We start from the raw sequence: 17,292 nt of genomic DNA, 5'->3' as shown, positions 1-17,292 counted from the left end.
TGGAAGGAATATCAGACCACTGCAAATCTACCAAGACCTGGCCGTCCCTCTAAACTTTCAGCTCATACAAGGAGAAGACTGATCAGAGATGCAGCCAAGAGGCCCATGATCACTCTGGATGAACTGCAGAGATCTACAGCTGAGGTGGGAGACTCTGTCCATAGGACAACAATCAGTCGTATATTGCACAAATCTGGCCTTTATGGAAGAGTGGCAAGAAGAAAGCCATTTCTTAAAGATATCCATAAAAAGTGTTGTTTAAAGTTTGCCACAAGCCACCTGGGAGACACACCAAACATGTGGAAGAAGGTGCTCTGGTCAGATGAAACCAAAATTTTACTTTTTGGCAACAATGCAAAACGTTATGTTTGGCGTAAAAGCAACACAGCTGAACACACCATCCCCACTGTCAAACATGGTGGTGGCAGCATCATGGTTTGGGCCTGCTTTTCTTCAGCAGGGACAGGGAAGATGGTTAAAATTGATGGGAAGATGGATGGAGCCAAATACAGGACCATTCTGCAAGAAAACCTGATGGAGTCTGCAAAAGACCTGAGACTGGGACGGAGATTTGTCTTCCAACAAGACAATGATCCAAAACATAAAGCAAAATCTACAATGGAATGGTTCAAAAATAAACATATCCAGGTGTTAGAATGGCCAAGTCAAAGTCCAGACCTGAATCCAATCGAGAATCTGTGGAAAGAACTGAAAACTGCTGTTCACAAATGCTCTCCATCCAACCTCACTGAGCTCAAGCTGTTTTGCAAGGAGGAATGGGAAAAAAATGTCAGTCTCTCGATGTGCAAAACTGATAGAGACATACCCCAAGCGACTTACAGCTGTAATCGCAGCAAAAGGTGGCGCTACAAAGTATTAACTTAAGGGGGCTGAATAATTTTGCACGCCCAATTTTTCAGTTTTTGATTTGTTAAAAAAGTTTGAAATATCCAATAAATGTCGTTCCACTTCATGATTGTGTCCCACTTGTTGTTGATTCTTCACAAAGAAATACAGTTTTATATCTTTATGTTTGAAGCCTGAAATGTGGCAAAAGGTCGCAAAGTTCAAGGGGGCCGAATACTTTCGCAAGGCACTGTAACAGGAGAATGCTACCTGCTCAATGTAAGATGGTGCCGACAGACATGGAAGCTCTTCTAGCTCCTAAGCAACTTTGCAGTATTTTGTTTTTTTGTGTGTTATATCTTACATTATTAGCCCACAATGTTTTTTGTGTAATTACATACAGACGGAAATAAATCTTGGATATCAGAGCGGCGGTAACTCACCAGCATTATGACCAGGAATACGACTTTCCCGAATTGGATCCTTTGTTCGTACCCCGAGGGCAACTGAACTTATCTCAGAGGCTGCTCCAAGATGCTCCCGGCGGAGAAGAGGTATTCGGAATCCACTTCTAGTCCTACTCAGGAGACGTGCACAACATCCACCGCTTCCGAGGATATTACTTGCTAATGTTCATCTCTGGACAATAAAATAGACGAGCTCAGGCAGAGGAACTCCTTCCAGAGATACATCAGGGACTGTAACATACTCTGTTTCACCAAATCATGGCTCTCTCGGGATATACTGTCTCTGTCTATGCAGCCAGCTGGGTTCTCAGTACATTGCGTAGACAGGAGTAAAGAACTCTCCGGGAAGAAGAAAGATGGTGGTGTATCTTTCATGATGAACTACTCATGGTGTGATTGTGATAACATACAGAAACTCAAGTCCTTTTGTTCACCCAAGCTAGAATACCTTACAAAAATATACCAAACATGTTACCTCCCAAGATAATTATCTTCGGTAATAGTCGCAGCCGTGTATATTCCCCCTCAATCCGATACAACAACTGCCCTCAAGGAACTACACTGGACTTTATGCAAACTGGAAACCACAGATCCTGAGGCCGCATTTATTGTAGCTGGGGAAAATCAGATCACGACTCCATTTTGCTCCTCCCTTCCTATAGGCAGAAACTCAAACAGGAAGTACCCATGCTCAGGTCTATTCTGGTCGGATGAAATGGAATCCATGCTTCAAGATTGTTTTATTCACGCGGACTGAGACATGTCCCGGGTAGCCTCTGAGAATAACATTGGCATATACACGGACACGGTGACTGAGTTCGTCAGGAAGTGTATAGCAGATGTTGTTCGCACTGTGACTGTTAAAACCTACGCAAACCAGAAACCGTAAATAGACGTACAGTTGAGTTTGGAAGTTTACATACACTTAGGTTGGAGCCATTAAAACTCGTTTTTCAACCACTCCACAAATTTCTTGTTAACAAACTATAGTTTTGGCAAGTCAGTTAGGACATCTACTTTGTGCACGACACAAATAATTTCCCAACAATTGTTTACCGAATGATTATTTCACTTATAATTCACTGTATCACAATTCTAGTGGGTCAGAAGTTTACATACACTAAGTTGACTGTGCCTTTAAACGTCTTGGAAAAATCCAGAAAATGATGTCATGGCTTTAGAAGCTTCTGATAGGCTAATTGACATAATTTGAGTCAATTCGAGGTGTACTTGTGGATGTATTTCAAGGCCTACCTTCAAACTCAGTGCCTCTTTGCTTGGCATCATGGGAAAATCAAAAGAAAATCAGCCCAAAAAATTGTAGACCTCCACAAGTCTGGTTCATCCTTGGGAGCAATTTCCAAATGCCTGAAGGTACCACGTTCATCTGTACAAACAATAGTACGCAAGTATGAACACCATGGGACCACGCAGCCGCCATACCGCTCAGGAAGGAGACGCGTTCTGTCTCCTAGAGATGAACGTACTTTGGTGCGAAATGTGCAAATCAATCCCAGAACAACAGCAAAGGACCTTGTGAAGATGCTGGAGGAAACAGGTACAAAAGTATCTATATCCACAGTAAAATAAGTCCTATAATCAACATAACCTGAAAGGCCAAGCAAGGAAGAAGCCACTGCTCCAAAACCGCCATAAGAAAAGCCAGACTACGGTTTGCAACTGCACATGGGGACAAAGATTGTACTTTTTGGAGAAATGTCCTCTGGTCTGATGAAACAAAAAAATAACTGTTTGGCCATAATGACCATCGTTGTGTTTGGAGGAAAAAGGGGGAGGCTTGCAAGCCAAAGAACACCATCCCAACCGTGAAGCACGGGGGTGGCAGCATCATGTTGTGGGAGGGCTTTGCTGCAGGAGGGACTGGTGCACTTCACAAAATAGATGGCATCATGAGAAAGTAAAATTTATGTGGATATATTGAAGCAACATCTCAAGACATCCGTCAGGAAGTTAAAGCGGGGTTGCAAATGGGTCTTCCAAATGGACAATGACCCCAAGCATACTTCCAAATTTGTGGCAAAATGGCTTAAGGACAATGAAGTAAAGGTATTGGAGAGGCCATCACAAAGCCCTGACCTCAATCCTATATCAAATTTATGGGCAGAACTGAAAAAGCGTGTGCGAGCAAGGAAGCCTACAAACCTGACTCAGTTACACCAGCTCTGTCAGGAGGAATGGGCCAAACTTATTGTGGGAAGCTTGTGGAAGGCTACCCGAAATGTTTGACCCAAGTTAAACAATTTAAAGGCAATGTTACCAAATACTAATTGAGTGTATGTAAACTTCTGACCCTCTGGGATTGTGATGAAAGAAATAAAAGCTGAAATAAATAATTCTCTCTACTATTATTCTGACAGTTCACATTCTTAAAATAATTGGTGATCCTAACAGACCTAAGACAGGGAATTTAATAGGATTAAATGTCAAGAATTGTGAAAATCTGAGTTTAAATATATTTGGCTAAGGTGTATGTAAACTTCCGACTTCAGCTCTATGTAACAGGGTCTAGAGACAATAACGGATTACAAAGGGAAAACCAGCCATGTCGCGGACACACGTCTTGCTTAACTAGTACTAGAACACACCGTTAGAACTAAGAATTAGAATTCTATTACACCCTTAGAATTAGGAATAAGAACTCGATCATGCCCTTCATTTAGGATATAGAATGCTGCGTTTACTCAACTTGGCTTTAAACACAAGCAGATTCAGGTGGAATTGGAAATTATTCTGCCTGTCAGATACCAGACACCTCTTAGGAGTGTTGGCAGTCTGAATTTAGAGTGAAGGAAAAGAGGGAGAGACATATTTCTGCATCATCAGTGTGTAGGAGAAGGTTAACAATCTCTCTCATTTAGCAGTGGCGTTTCCCAATGAGATTGCTGAATGAATCCCGTCGACAGTCTCAAGTGCCTGTGTCTCGAAAAGAGGCTTGCTGGCTTTCACTCTCACTCTAACTGTGTGTGTCTGCGTGCGTGGATGCCTTTATGTGGTATCGTAAAGCTGTTTTCCCCACCCAACTATCCCCACCCCCCCCCCCACACACACACACTTTTATCAGGACATAAAGATAGCCCTCCATTTCAGTAGGAATTCCCACAAAATGTCCCTTTTACCATCATGATGGATCTGAGACTCCATTAAATGTGTTGCAATCAAGTCAAAGGAATGCAGTCAGTGCACACTCAGGTGCCTCCTAGATGCCAGAATGGAGCCCCTGCTCAGGCTTAATCACCCACTTGAAGCTCTCCTTTGCTTGATCGATAAGCTCTTAGATTTATATTGCTCTGTAAAGACCATAGAGCTACAGCACTTGATAACTACTGTCCAAGACCTTCTATAGAGGAACACTGTGTGTGTTGATGCTCTGAGGTTTGTATTAGTGGTAGTAGTGATGGTGGTAGTTTTTATTTTTATTTAATAACCTTCATTTGTCAAGGAAATCCAAGTGAGATCAGGAGACCTCTTTTATAAAGGAGACCTGACCATGTCCTCCATCTCCAGATATGTACGCCAACAATGGAGGAGTGCTGCTGCTGGACATGGTGCAGGGCTGAGCTGGCAAGTAGTGATAATGGTAGTGGTAGTGGTGGTAGTGATAGTAGTAGTGGTGGTGGTAGTGATAGTAGTAGTGGTGGTGGTAGTGGTGGTAGTGATAGTAGTAGTGGTGGTGGTAGTGAAAGTTGTAGTGGTGGTGGTAGTATTGGTAGTGGTGGTAGTGATAGTAGTAGTGGTGGTGGTGGTAGTGAAAGTAGTAGTGGTGGTAGTGATAGTAGTGGTGGTGGTAGTGATAGTAGTGGTAGTGGTGGTAGTGATAGTAGTGGTGGTGGTGGTAGTGATAGTAGTGGTGGTAGTGGTAGTGGTGGTAGTGATAGTAGTAGTGGTGGTGGTAGTGATGGTGGTAGTGGTGGTAGTGATAGTAGTAGTGGTGGTGGTAGTGAAAGTAGTAGTGGTAATGGTGGTAGTGATAGTAGTAGTGGTGGTGATAGTGATAGTAGTAGTGGTGGTGGTAGTGATAGTAGTAGTGGTGGTGGTAGTGGTGGTAGTGATAGTAGTTGTGGTGGTGGTAGTGATAGTAGTAGTGGTGGTGGTAGTGATAGTAGTAGTGGTGGTGGTAGTGATAGTAGTAGTGGTGGTGGTAGTAGTGGTGGTAGTGATAGTAGTGATGGTAGTGATAGTAGTAGTGGTGGTGGTAGTGATAGTAGTAGTGGTGGTGGTAGTGAAAGTAGTAGTGGTGGTGGTAGTATTGGTAGTGGTGGTAGTGATAGTAGTAGTGGTGGTAATAGTGATAGTAGTAGTGGTGGTGGGAGTAGTGGTAGTGGTGGTAGTGATAGTAGTGGTGGTGGTAGTGATAGTAGTAGTGGTGGTGGTAGTGATAGTAGTAGTGGTGGTGGTAGTGATAGTAGTAGTGGTGGTGGTAGTAGTGGTGGTAGTGATAGTAGTGGTGGTGGTGGTAGTGATAGTAGTAGTGGTGGTGGTAGTGATAGTAGTAGTGGTGGTGGTAGTGGTGGTAGTGATAGTAGTAGTGGTGGTGGTAGTGAAAGTAGTAGTGGTAATGGTGGTAGTGATAGTAGTAGTGGTGGTGATAGTGATAGTAGTAGTGGTGGTGGTAGTGATAGTAGTAGTGGTGGTGGTAGTGATAGTAGTAGTGGTGGTGGTAGTAGTGGTAGTGGTGGTAGTGATAGTAGTGGTGGTAGTGATAGTAGTGATGGTAGTGATAGTAGTAGTGGTGGTGGTAGTGATAGTAGTAGTGGTGGTGGTAGTGAAAGTAGTAGTGGTGGTGGTAGTATTGGTAGTGGTGGTAGTGATAGTAGTAGTGGTGGTAATAGTGATAGTAGTAGTGGTGGTGGGAGTAGTGGTAGTGGTGGTAGTGATAGTAGTTGTGGTGGTGGTAGTGATAGTAGTAGTGGTGGTGGTAGTGATAGTAGTAGTGGTGGTGGTAGTGATAGTAGTAGTGGTGGTGGTAGTAGTGGTGGTAGTGATAGTAGTGGTGATGGTAGTGATAGTAGTAGTGGTGCTGGTAGTGATAGTAGTAGTGGTGGTGGTAGTAGTGGTGGTAGTGATAGTAGTAGTGGTGGTGGTAGTAGTGGTGGTAGTGATAGTAGTGGTGGTGGTAGTGATAGTAGTAGTGGTGGTGGTAGTGATAGTAGTAGTGGTGGTGGTAGTGATAGTAGTAGTGGTGGTGGTGGTAGTAGTGGTAGTGGTGGTAGTGATAGTAGTAGTGGTGGTGGTAGTGATAGTAGTGGTGGTGGGGGTAGTGATAGTAGTAGTGGTGGTGGTAGTGATAGTAGTGGTGGTGGTGGTAGTGGTAGTGATAGTAGTGATGGTGGTGGTAATAGTTGTGGTGGTGGTGGTAGCGGCAGTGGGAGCTCTGTGCCATGTGCTTTGTACAGATGGATCGGATGGGGAAGGGAGGAGTGTGCTTAGACCAGGTTACTGAGTCAGATATAGGACTTGGGTGAGGTCCAAGATGAGCGCTTTCTCTTGAAGTAGCACAGTACCACAGTTGACAGCAGCTCTCTCTCTCTCTCGCTCTCTAACTTTAACAGTTTATCAGTCCAGGTAGTGTGCTTGTTACTGTATATGTTGTATGTTGTCTCTGTGCCAATGTTGTTATATTTGTTTGTCTGTGCTGTACTGCAAATAGTGTGTCTCTACATGACTGTCTCCATCTGTCTCCTTTCCGTCTGTCTGTCTCTGTCTGTCTCTGTCTGTCTCTGTCTGTCTCTGTCTGTCTCTGTCTGTCTCTGTCTACATTCTCAGTGTGTTTCTGTGTGTTTCTCCTTTCATTCTTAATTTTAAGGTCCTCCATCTCCAGATATGGACGCAAACTATGGCGGAGGCCTGCTGGACATGGTGAAGGGCGGAGCCGGCAAATTCTTCAGCAACTTCAAGGATAACCTGAAGGACACTCTAAAGGACACCTCCACCAAAGTCATGCACCAGGTGGCCACGTAAGTCCCAACAACCACCCCCATCCCCTTACCCGTACCTTTCCTGACCCCAGAACACTACCTATCCCCTGGCTCTGGCAAAGGGAATATGTTGTGACTGTGCCCCACATTGGAGCTCCTTGGCTGGGGTAAATTGACATGCCCCTGCCCCTGCCAATAGCTCTGTTATAGCTGATCTCCCCATATGAAAAAATACTATAATGTATACTATGGTAGGAATACTATAGTATCCACTGTAGTGTTTTTGCTGACTGAAGACCTCCTTTACAAGGGAGACCTGACTTAGGTGTATGTCCGTTTATACTATAGTATAAATAATGTAGTATAAAAAAAGAGTAGTATATACTATAGTAATTAATGTAGTGTTTTTGCAGACTGTAGTATTTAATGTAGTGTTTTTGTGGACATGACTAGTATTTACTGTAGTAAACCTTGGATCATTGCTATTCTAGTGTTTTTGTGGATATGACTGTATTATATAATGTCATGTTTTTGTGGACATGACTGTAGTATTTACTAAAGTGTTTTTGTTTTATTATGTTTCGCACTTGAAGTGGAGGCTTTCTTCTTCAGGAAGCCTACTGGAGAAATACTAAAAGAGCAAATGTTCCATAACCTGTAGGTAGGTAGGACTGGGTTCTGAACGAAGAGTTCATAGCTTCTGCTATTTTTGTATAACCATAGGGAACACACTATATGGCCTATACTTGGCATGTAGGTTTCTCACTTACGGGGGGCACAAATTGGGAAATGGGGGAGGGAAAATGGCAAATTTAAATACTGTAGTATAGTTATTTTTGTTGTTGTGTTTTTGTAGATATTTACAGTGCCTTGCGAAAGTATTCGGCCCCCTTGAACTTTGCGACCTTTTGCCACATTTCAGGCTTCAAACATAAAGATATAAAACTGTATTTTTTTTGTGAAGAATCAACAACAAGTGGGACACAATCATGAAGTGGAACGACATTTATTGGATATTTCAAACTTTTTTAACAAATCAAAAACTGAAAAATTGGGCGTGCAAAATTATTCAGCCCCTTTACTTTCAGTGCAGCAAACTCTCTCCAGAGGTTCAGTGAGGATCTCTGAATGATCCAATGTTGACCTAAATGACTAATGATGATAAATACAATCCACCTGTGTGTAATCAAGTCTCCGTATAAATGCACCTGCACTGTGATAGTCTCAGAGGTCCGTTAAAAGCGCAGAGAGCATCATGAAGAACAAGGAACACACCAGGCAGGACCGAGATACTGTTGTGAAGAAGTTTAAAGCCGGATTTGGATACAAAAAGATTTCCCAAGCTTTAAACATCCCAAGGAGCACTGTGCAAGCGATAATATTGAGATGGAAGGAGTATCAGACCACTGCAAATCTACCAAGACCTGGCCGTCCCTCTAAACTTTCAGCTCATACAAGGAGAAGACTGATCAGAGATGCAGCCAAGAGGCCCATGATCACTCTGGATGAACTGCAGAGATCTACAGCTGAGGTGGGAGACTCTGTCCATAGGACAACAACAGTATATTGCACAAATCTGGCTTTTATGGAAGAGTGGCAAGAAGAAAGCCATTTCTTAAAGATATCCATAAAAAGTGTTGTTTAAAGTTTGCCACAAGCCACCTGGGAGACACACCAAACATGTGGAAGAAGGTGCTCTGGTCAGATGAAACCAAAATTGAACTTTTTTGGCAACAATGCAAAACGTTATGTTTGGCGTAAAAGCAACACAGCTGAACACACCATCCCCACTGTCAAACATGGTGGTGGCAGCATCATGGTTTGGGCCTGCTTTTCTTCAGCAGGGACAGGGAAGATGGTTAAAATTGATGGGAAGATGGATGGAGCCAAATACAGGACCATTCTGGAAGAACCTGATGGAGTCTGCAAAAGACCTGAGACTGGGACGGAGATTTGTCTTCCAACAAGACAATGATCCAAAACATAAAGCAAAATCTACAATGGAATGGTTCAAAAATAAACATATCCAGGTGTTAGAATGGCCAAGTCAAAGTCCAGACCTGAATCCAATCGAGAATCTGTGGAAAGAACTGAAAACTGCTGTTCACAAATGCTCTCCATCCAACCTCACTGAGCTCGAGCTGTTTTGCAAGGAGGAATGGGAAAAAATGTCAGTCTCTCGATGTGCAAAACTGATAGAGACATACCCCAAGCGACTTACAGCTGTAATCGCAGCAAAAGGTGGTGCTACAAAGTATTAACTTAAGGGGGCTGAATAATTTTGCACGCCCAATTTTTCAGTTTTTGATTTGTTAAAAAAGTTTGAAATATCCAATAAATGTCGTTCCACTTCATGATTGTGTTCCACTTGTTGTTGATTCTTCACAAAAAAATACAGTTTTATATCTTTATGTTTGAAGCCTGAAATGTGGCAAAAGGTCACAAAGTTCAAGGGGGCCGAATACTTTCGCAAGGCACTGTATGTAGTATTTACTACAGAAGTTGATGCAAAGAGTCAAAATTTGCAGTGTTGACCCTTCTTTTTCAAGACCTCTGCAATCCGCCCTGGCATGATGTCAATTAACTTCTGGGCCACATCCTGACTGATGGCAGCCCATTCTTGCATTATCAATGCTTGGAGTTTGTCAGAATTTGTGGGTTTCTGTTTGTCCACCCACCTCTTGAGGATTGACCACAATTTCTCAATGGGATTAAGGTCTGGGGTGTTTCCTGGCCATGGACCCAAAATATCGATGTTTTGTTCCCTGAGCCACTTAGTTATCACTTTTGCCTTATGGCAAGGTGCTCCATCATCCTGGAAAAGGAATTATTCGTCACCAAACTGTTCCTGAATGGTTGGGAGAAGTTGTTCTCGGAGAATGTGTTGGTACCATTCTTTATTCATGGCTGTGTTCTTAGGCAAAATTGTGAGTGAGCCCACTCCCTTGGCTGAGAAGCAACCCCACACATGAATGGTCTCAGGATAATTTACTGTTGGCATGACACAGGACTGATGGCAGCGCTCACCTTGGTCTTCTCCGGACAAGCTTTTTTCCGGATGCCCCAAACATCGGAAAAGGGATTCATCAGAGAAAATAACTTTACCCCAGTCCTCAGCAGTCCAATCCCTGTACATTTTGCAGAATATCAGTCTGTCCCTGATGTTTTTCCTGGAGAGAAGTGGCTTCTTTGCTGCCCTTCTTGACACCTTCACACCTGCCTGCTGCCATTCCTGAGCAAGCTCTGTACGGGTGGTGCCCCGATCCCGCAGCTGAATCAACTTTATGAGACAGTCCTGGCGCTTGCTGGACTTTCTTGGGCGCCCTGAAGCCTTCTTCGCAACAATTGAACCGCTCTCCTTGAAGTTCTTGATGATCCGATAAATGGTTGATTTAGTTGCAATCTTTCTGGCAGCAATATCCTTGCCTGTGAAGCCCTTTTTGTACAAAGCAATGATGACGGCACATGTTTCCTTGCAGGAAACCATGGTTGACAGAGGAAGAACAATAATTGCAAGCACCACCCTCCTTTTGAAGCTTCCAGTCTGTTATTCGAACTCAATCAGTAATCTCCAGTCAACACTCATACCCGTGTTAACGAGAGAATCATTGACATGATGTCAGCTGGTCCTTTTGTGGCAGGGTTGAAATGCAGTGGAAATGTTTTTTGGGGGATTCAGTTCATTTGCATGGCAAAGAGGCACTCTGCAATTAATTGCAATTCATCTGATCACTCTTCATAACATGCTGGAGTATATGTAAATTGCCATCATAGAAACTGAGGCAGCAGACTGTGAAAATTAATATTTGCGTAATTCTCAAAACTTTTGGCCACGACTGTACACATGACCGAGAGATTCTACAGTGTGTAGTATAGTATTCTACAGTATACTACAGTTTACTACAGAATTCTATATAAAGTACATTAGTATTCTATAGTAAACTGAAGTATTTTTTATGTGGGTCCATGCAATGGTTTCTATTGGCTAAGGCTAGAAATATCACTGCCTCCCCTCCCACCCAAGTCTGACCCAAGTATGGTTCCCATGCTAGACTGACATAGGGCGGTAAATTAGAATACAACATTTTTTTTACTGACCATTGCCAGCCAGTACTTTTTAAACATGCAAAAAAATAGTTTTTTTGTTGAAAAGGCAAGCTGTCTACTTATGGGAGATATACAGCTGGTGGGAGTTGTAGTTCATGTGTGTAGTTCTAATGAAACGTTTGGAACTTTTCGGCATCGTGCTTCTTCTTGGCCGTCAAGTTAGTTGAATACCGGCATATGGTAGGTAAATTCACTCTGAAACACGTATACATTTTAATATACAGTGTATCTTAAATTACCATGTTTTTATGACTTTGACGATGCAAGTGTGAGGTTTGTTCTTAGCCTACAAAACGAGGATCCAGGAAGTGCCACTTTCTTACCGTATAGCGCTCTGAGACTGGGCCTAGTAGCGCTCTGTGTGCCTGCTGGGCTCTAGTATGAGAGGAGGAGACTGTGTTTTCACCCAGCTGAGATCTTTACATGTCATCCCTTGGTTGCCAGGGTTCATTGAGCTGTGAAACATGGAATGGAGTAACAATACCCGGGCTGATTACACATGGTTTTACACACAGAGATACACCGCTATGGTTCTACCGTTACATTTCAGCAACAATGAGATAACACTTTAGGCTATATTGCCACTGTGATACACTTAAGCAATAAGGCATGAGGGGCTGTGGTATGTGGCTACGCGTTGTGTCGTGCCAAGAACAGCCCTTAGCCGTGGTATATTGGCCATATACCATAAAGCCCGAGGTGCCTCATTGCTATTATACTGGTTACCAACCTAATTAGAGTAATACAAATAAATGCTTTGTCATACCTACGGGATACGGTCTGATATACCACGGCTGTCAGCCAATCAGCATTCAGGGCTCGAACCACCCAGTTTATAAGTATTCTTTGAACTGTATCTGTATCTGAGATAAAATATTAGCTAATCAGATAGCTGATAGAATAGACTAGAGGGAAAACAGATGAGTGGAGGAAGAGAAGGGGAGGAACAGTAGAAGGGGTGTACAGGGATGAAGGACAGGCAGGGGAGAGGAATGAGGGAGAGAGAGGCTGTCGAGTTTGGCACCGCTGGGTCCTGATAGAGAGTATTTCTGCGCAGGCGTCTTCACCAGACACACCCTGTACTGTCAGACAGTGAGCAGGCCTCTCGAGACTCACGCCTTGTCCACACACTCTCTTTAACACTGCAACACACACACACACACACACTCACACACTCTCACACACTCACACACACACACACACACACACAAACACACACACACACACACACACACACACACACACACACACACACACACACACCTCTGCACACACACACACACACACACACATTGATTCAGTGTGTCGATCACAATTTTCTGCTGATAAGATTGTTTCTGGCCTAGTCTCGTCTTGTCTCCTCCCTTCTCCCATCCTTTGCAGTGGTGGAAAAAGTACCCAATTGTCATACTTGAGTAAAATAAAGATACCTTAATAGAAAATGACTCAAGAGAAAGTCACCCTCAGGTTTCATGAGTAAAAGTAAATGTATGAATCATTTCAAAGTCCTTACATAAAGCATACCAGACTGCACCGTTTTCTTGTTTTTTAGCCAGTAGCACACTCCAACTCTCAAGACACTTCCTGACGGGCCGCCCCCAGGTGGTAAGGGTAGGCAACAACAGCTCTGCCACGCTGATCCTCAACACGGGGGCCCCTAAGGGGTGTGTGCTTAGTCCCCTCCTGTACTCCCTGTTCACAGTGGTAGGCCCGATTACTGACAATATAGGGAGGAGGTCAGAGACCTGGCCGTGTGGTGCCAGGACAACAACCTCTCCCTCAACATGATCAAGACAGGAGATGAGATGAGGAGGGCCGAGCATGCCCCTATTCTCTCGCTGTATTGGAACAGGTTGAGAGCTTCAAGTTCCTTGGTGTCCACATCACCAACAAACTATCATGGTCCAAACACATCAAGACAGTCGTAAAGAGGGCACGACAACTCCTAATCCCCCTAAGGAGACTGAAAAGATTTGGCATGGATCCTCAGATCCTCAAAAAGTTCTACAGCTGCACCATCGAGAGCATCCTGACTTGTTGCTTCCTGCCATCCAGGACCTCTATACCAGGCGGTGTCAGATAATTGTCAAAGACTCCAGCCACCCTAGTCATAGACTGTTCTCTCTGCTACCACACAGCAAGCTGTACCGGAGCGTCAAGTCTAGGTCCAAGAGGCTTATAAACAGCTTCTACCCCCAAGCCATAAGACTCCTGAACATCTCGTCAAATGGCTACCCAGACTATTCAACTAACCAATGCCCACGCACATTGACTCTGCACCCCCCTGTATATATTGTTATTTTTTTTATTCTGCTGCTCTTTAATTACTTGTTACTTTTATCTTTGATTCTTATCCATATTCTTTGAAACTGCACTGTTGGTTAGGGGCTCGTAAATAAGCATTTCATTGTTGTATTTGGCGCATGTGACTAATACAATTTGATTTGATGTGTATAATACTACAACTACCACAGGCCTTAGTACAGATCCTATAGTGAGGACCTATGCAAGCTAGAGTGTGTGCTAATACCCTGTGAATTTCTAAACTTTGCCTCTGATGTCTGATACAGTTTATGTCTGATATTCCAATTAAGATTCTGTGTAATTATTGAGGTAAAATTCAAGAAAAGAAACACCCTTTAAATCAACCACACAAGTTCTTTCACCCAACACCATGTTCCCTAAACCAAATGCAGTTGTGACAAGCAGACAAGACTTTGCATGGTACTATGGTGTGATCACTGTCATTCATATTCCATTCACTCAGCTCAATGTAACATCAATAGGTTAAGCTACTTCATGATACTCAAATTTTCCCTATACCCATCATGAGGTTACAACATCCTAACCTAGAATTCAACGTTTACAACGTAGGTGCATACATTTAAGTAGTCAAGGTCACAGAAACATTCAATACAGCCTTGCACACACTTGCCTGCATCTAGCTACATCTAGGATGTAAAATGAACTAAATGCTAAATGAACTAAATATGAATGTACAGTGCCTTCAGAAAGTATTCACAACCCTAGACCTTTTCCGCATTTTTTTTCGCAAAGAAGGGCACCTATAAGTAGATGGGTCAAATAAAATCAAAAGCAGACATTGAATATCCCTTTGACCATGGTGAAGTTATTCATTACACTTTGGATGGTGTATCAAACACTCAGTCACTACAAAGATACAGGTGTCCTTACTTACTGAGTTTCTGGTGAGGAAGGAAACCTCTAAGGGATTTCACCATGAGGTCAACGGTGATTTTAAACCTGAGAATTGTTCAACAACATTATAGTTACTCCACAATACTAACCTACATGACAGAGTGAAAAGAAGGAAACCTGTACAGAGTAAAACTATTCCCAAATATGCATCTTGTTTGCAATACGGCACTAAAGTAAAACTGCAAAAAAAGTAACTTTATGTTCTGAATACAAAGTGTTATGTTTGGGGCAATTGCAACAACACATAACTGAGTAGCACTCTTCATATGTTCAAGCACAGTGGTGGATGCATCATGTTATGGGTATAATTGTCATCGGCAAGGACTAGGGCGTTTTTTAGGATAAAAAGAAACCGAACAGAGCTAAGCAGAGGCAACATCCTAGAGGAAAACCTGGTTCAGTCTGGTGTCCAACAGACACTGGGAGACAAATTCACCTTTCAGCAGGACAATAACCTAAAACACAATGCCAAATATACACTGGAGTTGCTTCCCAAGATGGCATTGAATGTTCCTGAGTGGCCTAGTTACAGTTTGACTTAAATCGTCTTGAAAATCTATGGCAAGACTTGAAAATGGTTGTCTAGCAATGATCAACAACCAACTTGACAGAGCTTGAAGAATTAAAAAAATAATAGTGTGCGAATGATTGAGTGGGCAACATGTCAGTTCATGCTGGAAAAGCTCTGATAGGTTGGAGGATGTCCTCTGGAAGTTGTCATTATTGCTTTGTAAGTCTATGGAAGGGAGTGAGAACCATGAGCCTCCTAGGTTTTGTATTGAACTCAATGTACCCAGAGGAAGATGGAAACAGTCCTCCAGCTACACAATGTTGCTACCCTACAGAGTGCTGTTGAGGCTAAAGTAGACCTTCATTGCAAAAGTGTGTTTTAATCAATTATTTGGTGACATGTGAAAATAGTTAGTATAGTTTATCTATAAATGATAACTTTTTAAATATTTCACTATTTCTGAAGTTCTGAAATTCACTGAGGATGGGCCTCCCCTTCCTCTGAGGAGCCTCCACCAGCAGCCAGAGTAAGCAGAGCTAGCACTAGCAGCAGCGACAGTAGTACAGTTAGCAGAGCTAGCACTAGCAGCTGTTAATACAGTTAGCAGAGCTGGCGCTAGCAGCAGCTAGTACAGTTAGCAGAGATTAACTATGCAGTATGTTGTGTTTTTATGTAGTATTTCTTACACTGTTACCCCAGGAAATCTTAAGTCTTATTACATACAGCAGGGAGGAACTATTGGATATAATAGCAACGTCAACTTACCAACATTACGACCAGGAATACAATCTTCCCGAAAAGCGGATCCTCTGTTTGGACCACCACCCAGGACAATGGACCGGATCCCAGTAGGCTAGTCAAAACAACGGCGTCGCAGAAGGAGCTGACGGAGTGGTCTTCTGGTCAGGCTCCGTAGACAGGCACATCGCTCACCGCTCCCGAGTATACTACTCACCAATGTCCAGTCTCTTGACAACAAGGTAGACAAAATTTGAGCAAGGTTTGCCTACCAGAGAGAAATCAGAGATTGTAACATTCTCTGTTTCACGGAAACATGGCTCACTCGAGATACGTTATCAGAGTCGGTACAGCCACCCGGTTTCTTCGCGCATCGCGCCGACAGAAACAAACATCTCTCTGGTAAGAAGAAGGGCGTGGGTGTATGTCTTATGATTTACGAGTCGTGGTGTGATTATAACAACATACAGGAACTCAAGTCCTTTTGTTCACCTGACCTAGAATTCCTTACAATCAAATGCCGACTGCGTTATCTACCAAGAGAATTATCTTAGATTATAATCACAGCCGTGTATATCCCCCCAAACAGACACCTAGACGGCCCTGAAAGAACTTCATTGGACTCTATGTAAACTGGAAACCACATATCCTGAGGCTGCATTTATTGTAGCTGGGGATTTTAACAAGGCTAATCTGAAAACAAGGCTGCCTAAATGTTATCAGCATATCGAATGCGCGACCCGGACTGGCAAAATTCTGGATCATTGCTACTCTAAATTCTGCTACGCATACAAAGCCCTCCTTCGGCCTCCTTTCGGCAAATCTGACCACGACTCAATTTTGTTGCTCCCAGCCTATAGACAGAAACTTAAACAGGAAACGCCTGTGCTCAGGTCTGTTCAACGCTGGCCCGACAAATCTGATTCCACGCTTAATGATTGCTTCGATCACGTGGACTAGGATATGTTCTAGATAGCCTCAGACAACAACATTGGTGTATACGCTGATTCTGTGAGCAAGTTTATTAGCAAGTGCATCGGTGATGTACCCACGATGACTATTAAAACTTTCCAGAACCAGAAACCGTGGATAGATGGCAGCATTTGCGCAAAACTGAAAGCGCGAACCACTGCTTTTAATCATGGCAAGGCAACCGGAAACATGACCGAATACAAACAGTGTAGCTATTCCCTCAAACAAGCTAAGCGTCAGTATAGAGACAAAGTAGAGTCACAGACACAAGACTTATGTGGCAGGGTCTGCAGTCAATCACAGATTGCAAAAAGAAAACCAGCCCCGTCGTGGACACCGACGTCTTGCTCCCAGACAAACTAAAAAACTTCTTTCCTCGCTTTGAGGACAATACAATGCCACTGACACAGCCCGCTACCAAAACTTGCGGGCTCTCCTTCACCGCAGCCAACGTGAGTAAAACATGTAAACGTGTTAACCCTCGCAAGGCTGCCGG

At 43.3% G+C, this 17,292-nt stretch overlaps 1 protein-coding gene and 1 non-coding gene across 9 annotated transcripts in view; one reads left to right on the top strand and one right to left on the bottom strand.

Moving 5' to 3' along the window:
* dnajc6 (DnaJ heat shock protein family (Hsp40) member C6) overlaps positions 1 to 17,292 on the top strand; it is a 68,340-nt gene that overhangs the window by 15,791 nt on the left and 35,257 nt on the right. For 4 of the 8 annotated variants that reach the window (XM_090236211.1, XM_090236210.1, XM_036978619.2 and 1 more), the window contains one exon: positions 7,153 to 7,288. In XM_090236211.1, coding sequence (XP_090092337.1) covers positions 7,153 to 7,288 — 136 coding nt within the window. Of the gene's footprint in view, positions 1 to 7,137; positions 7,289 to 17,292 lie in introns of all 8 variants that reach the window. The other 4 variants (XM_090236209.1, XM_036978620.2, XM_036978617.2 and 1 more) reach the window with 1 other exon arrangement.
* On the bottom strand, positions 7,844 to 7,898 carry LOC118964753 (U7 small nuclear RNA). The gene has a single exon (XR_005051946.2). It is a non-coding gene; the product is annotated as a U7 small nuclear RNA (small nuclear RNA).

Source organism: Oncorhynchus mykiss, chromosome 5, assembly GCF_057628025.1.
Source record: "Oncorhynchus mykiss isolate SJ-2025 chromosome 5, ASM5762802v1, whole genome shotgun sequence".
NCBI classification, from domain to species: Eukaryota; Metazoa; Chordata; class Actinopteri; order Salmoniformes; family Salmonidae; genus Oncorhynchus; species Oncorhynchus mykiss.
The sequence above is the reverse complement of the archived record's forward strand: the minus strand, read 5'-3'. Positions and strand labels throughout refer to the sequence as shown.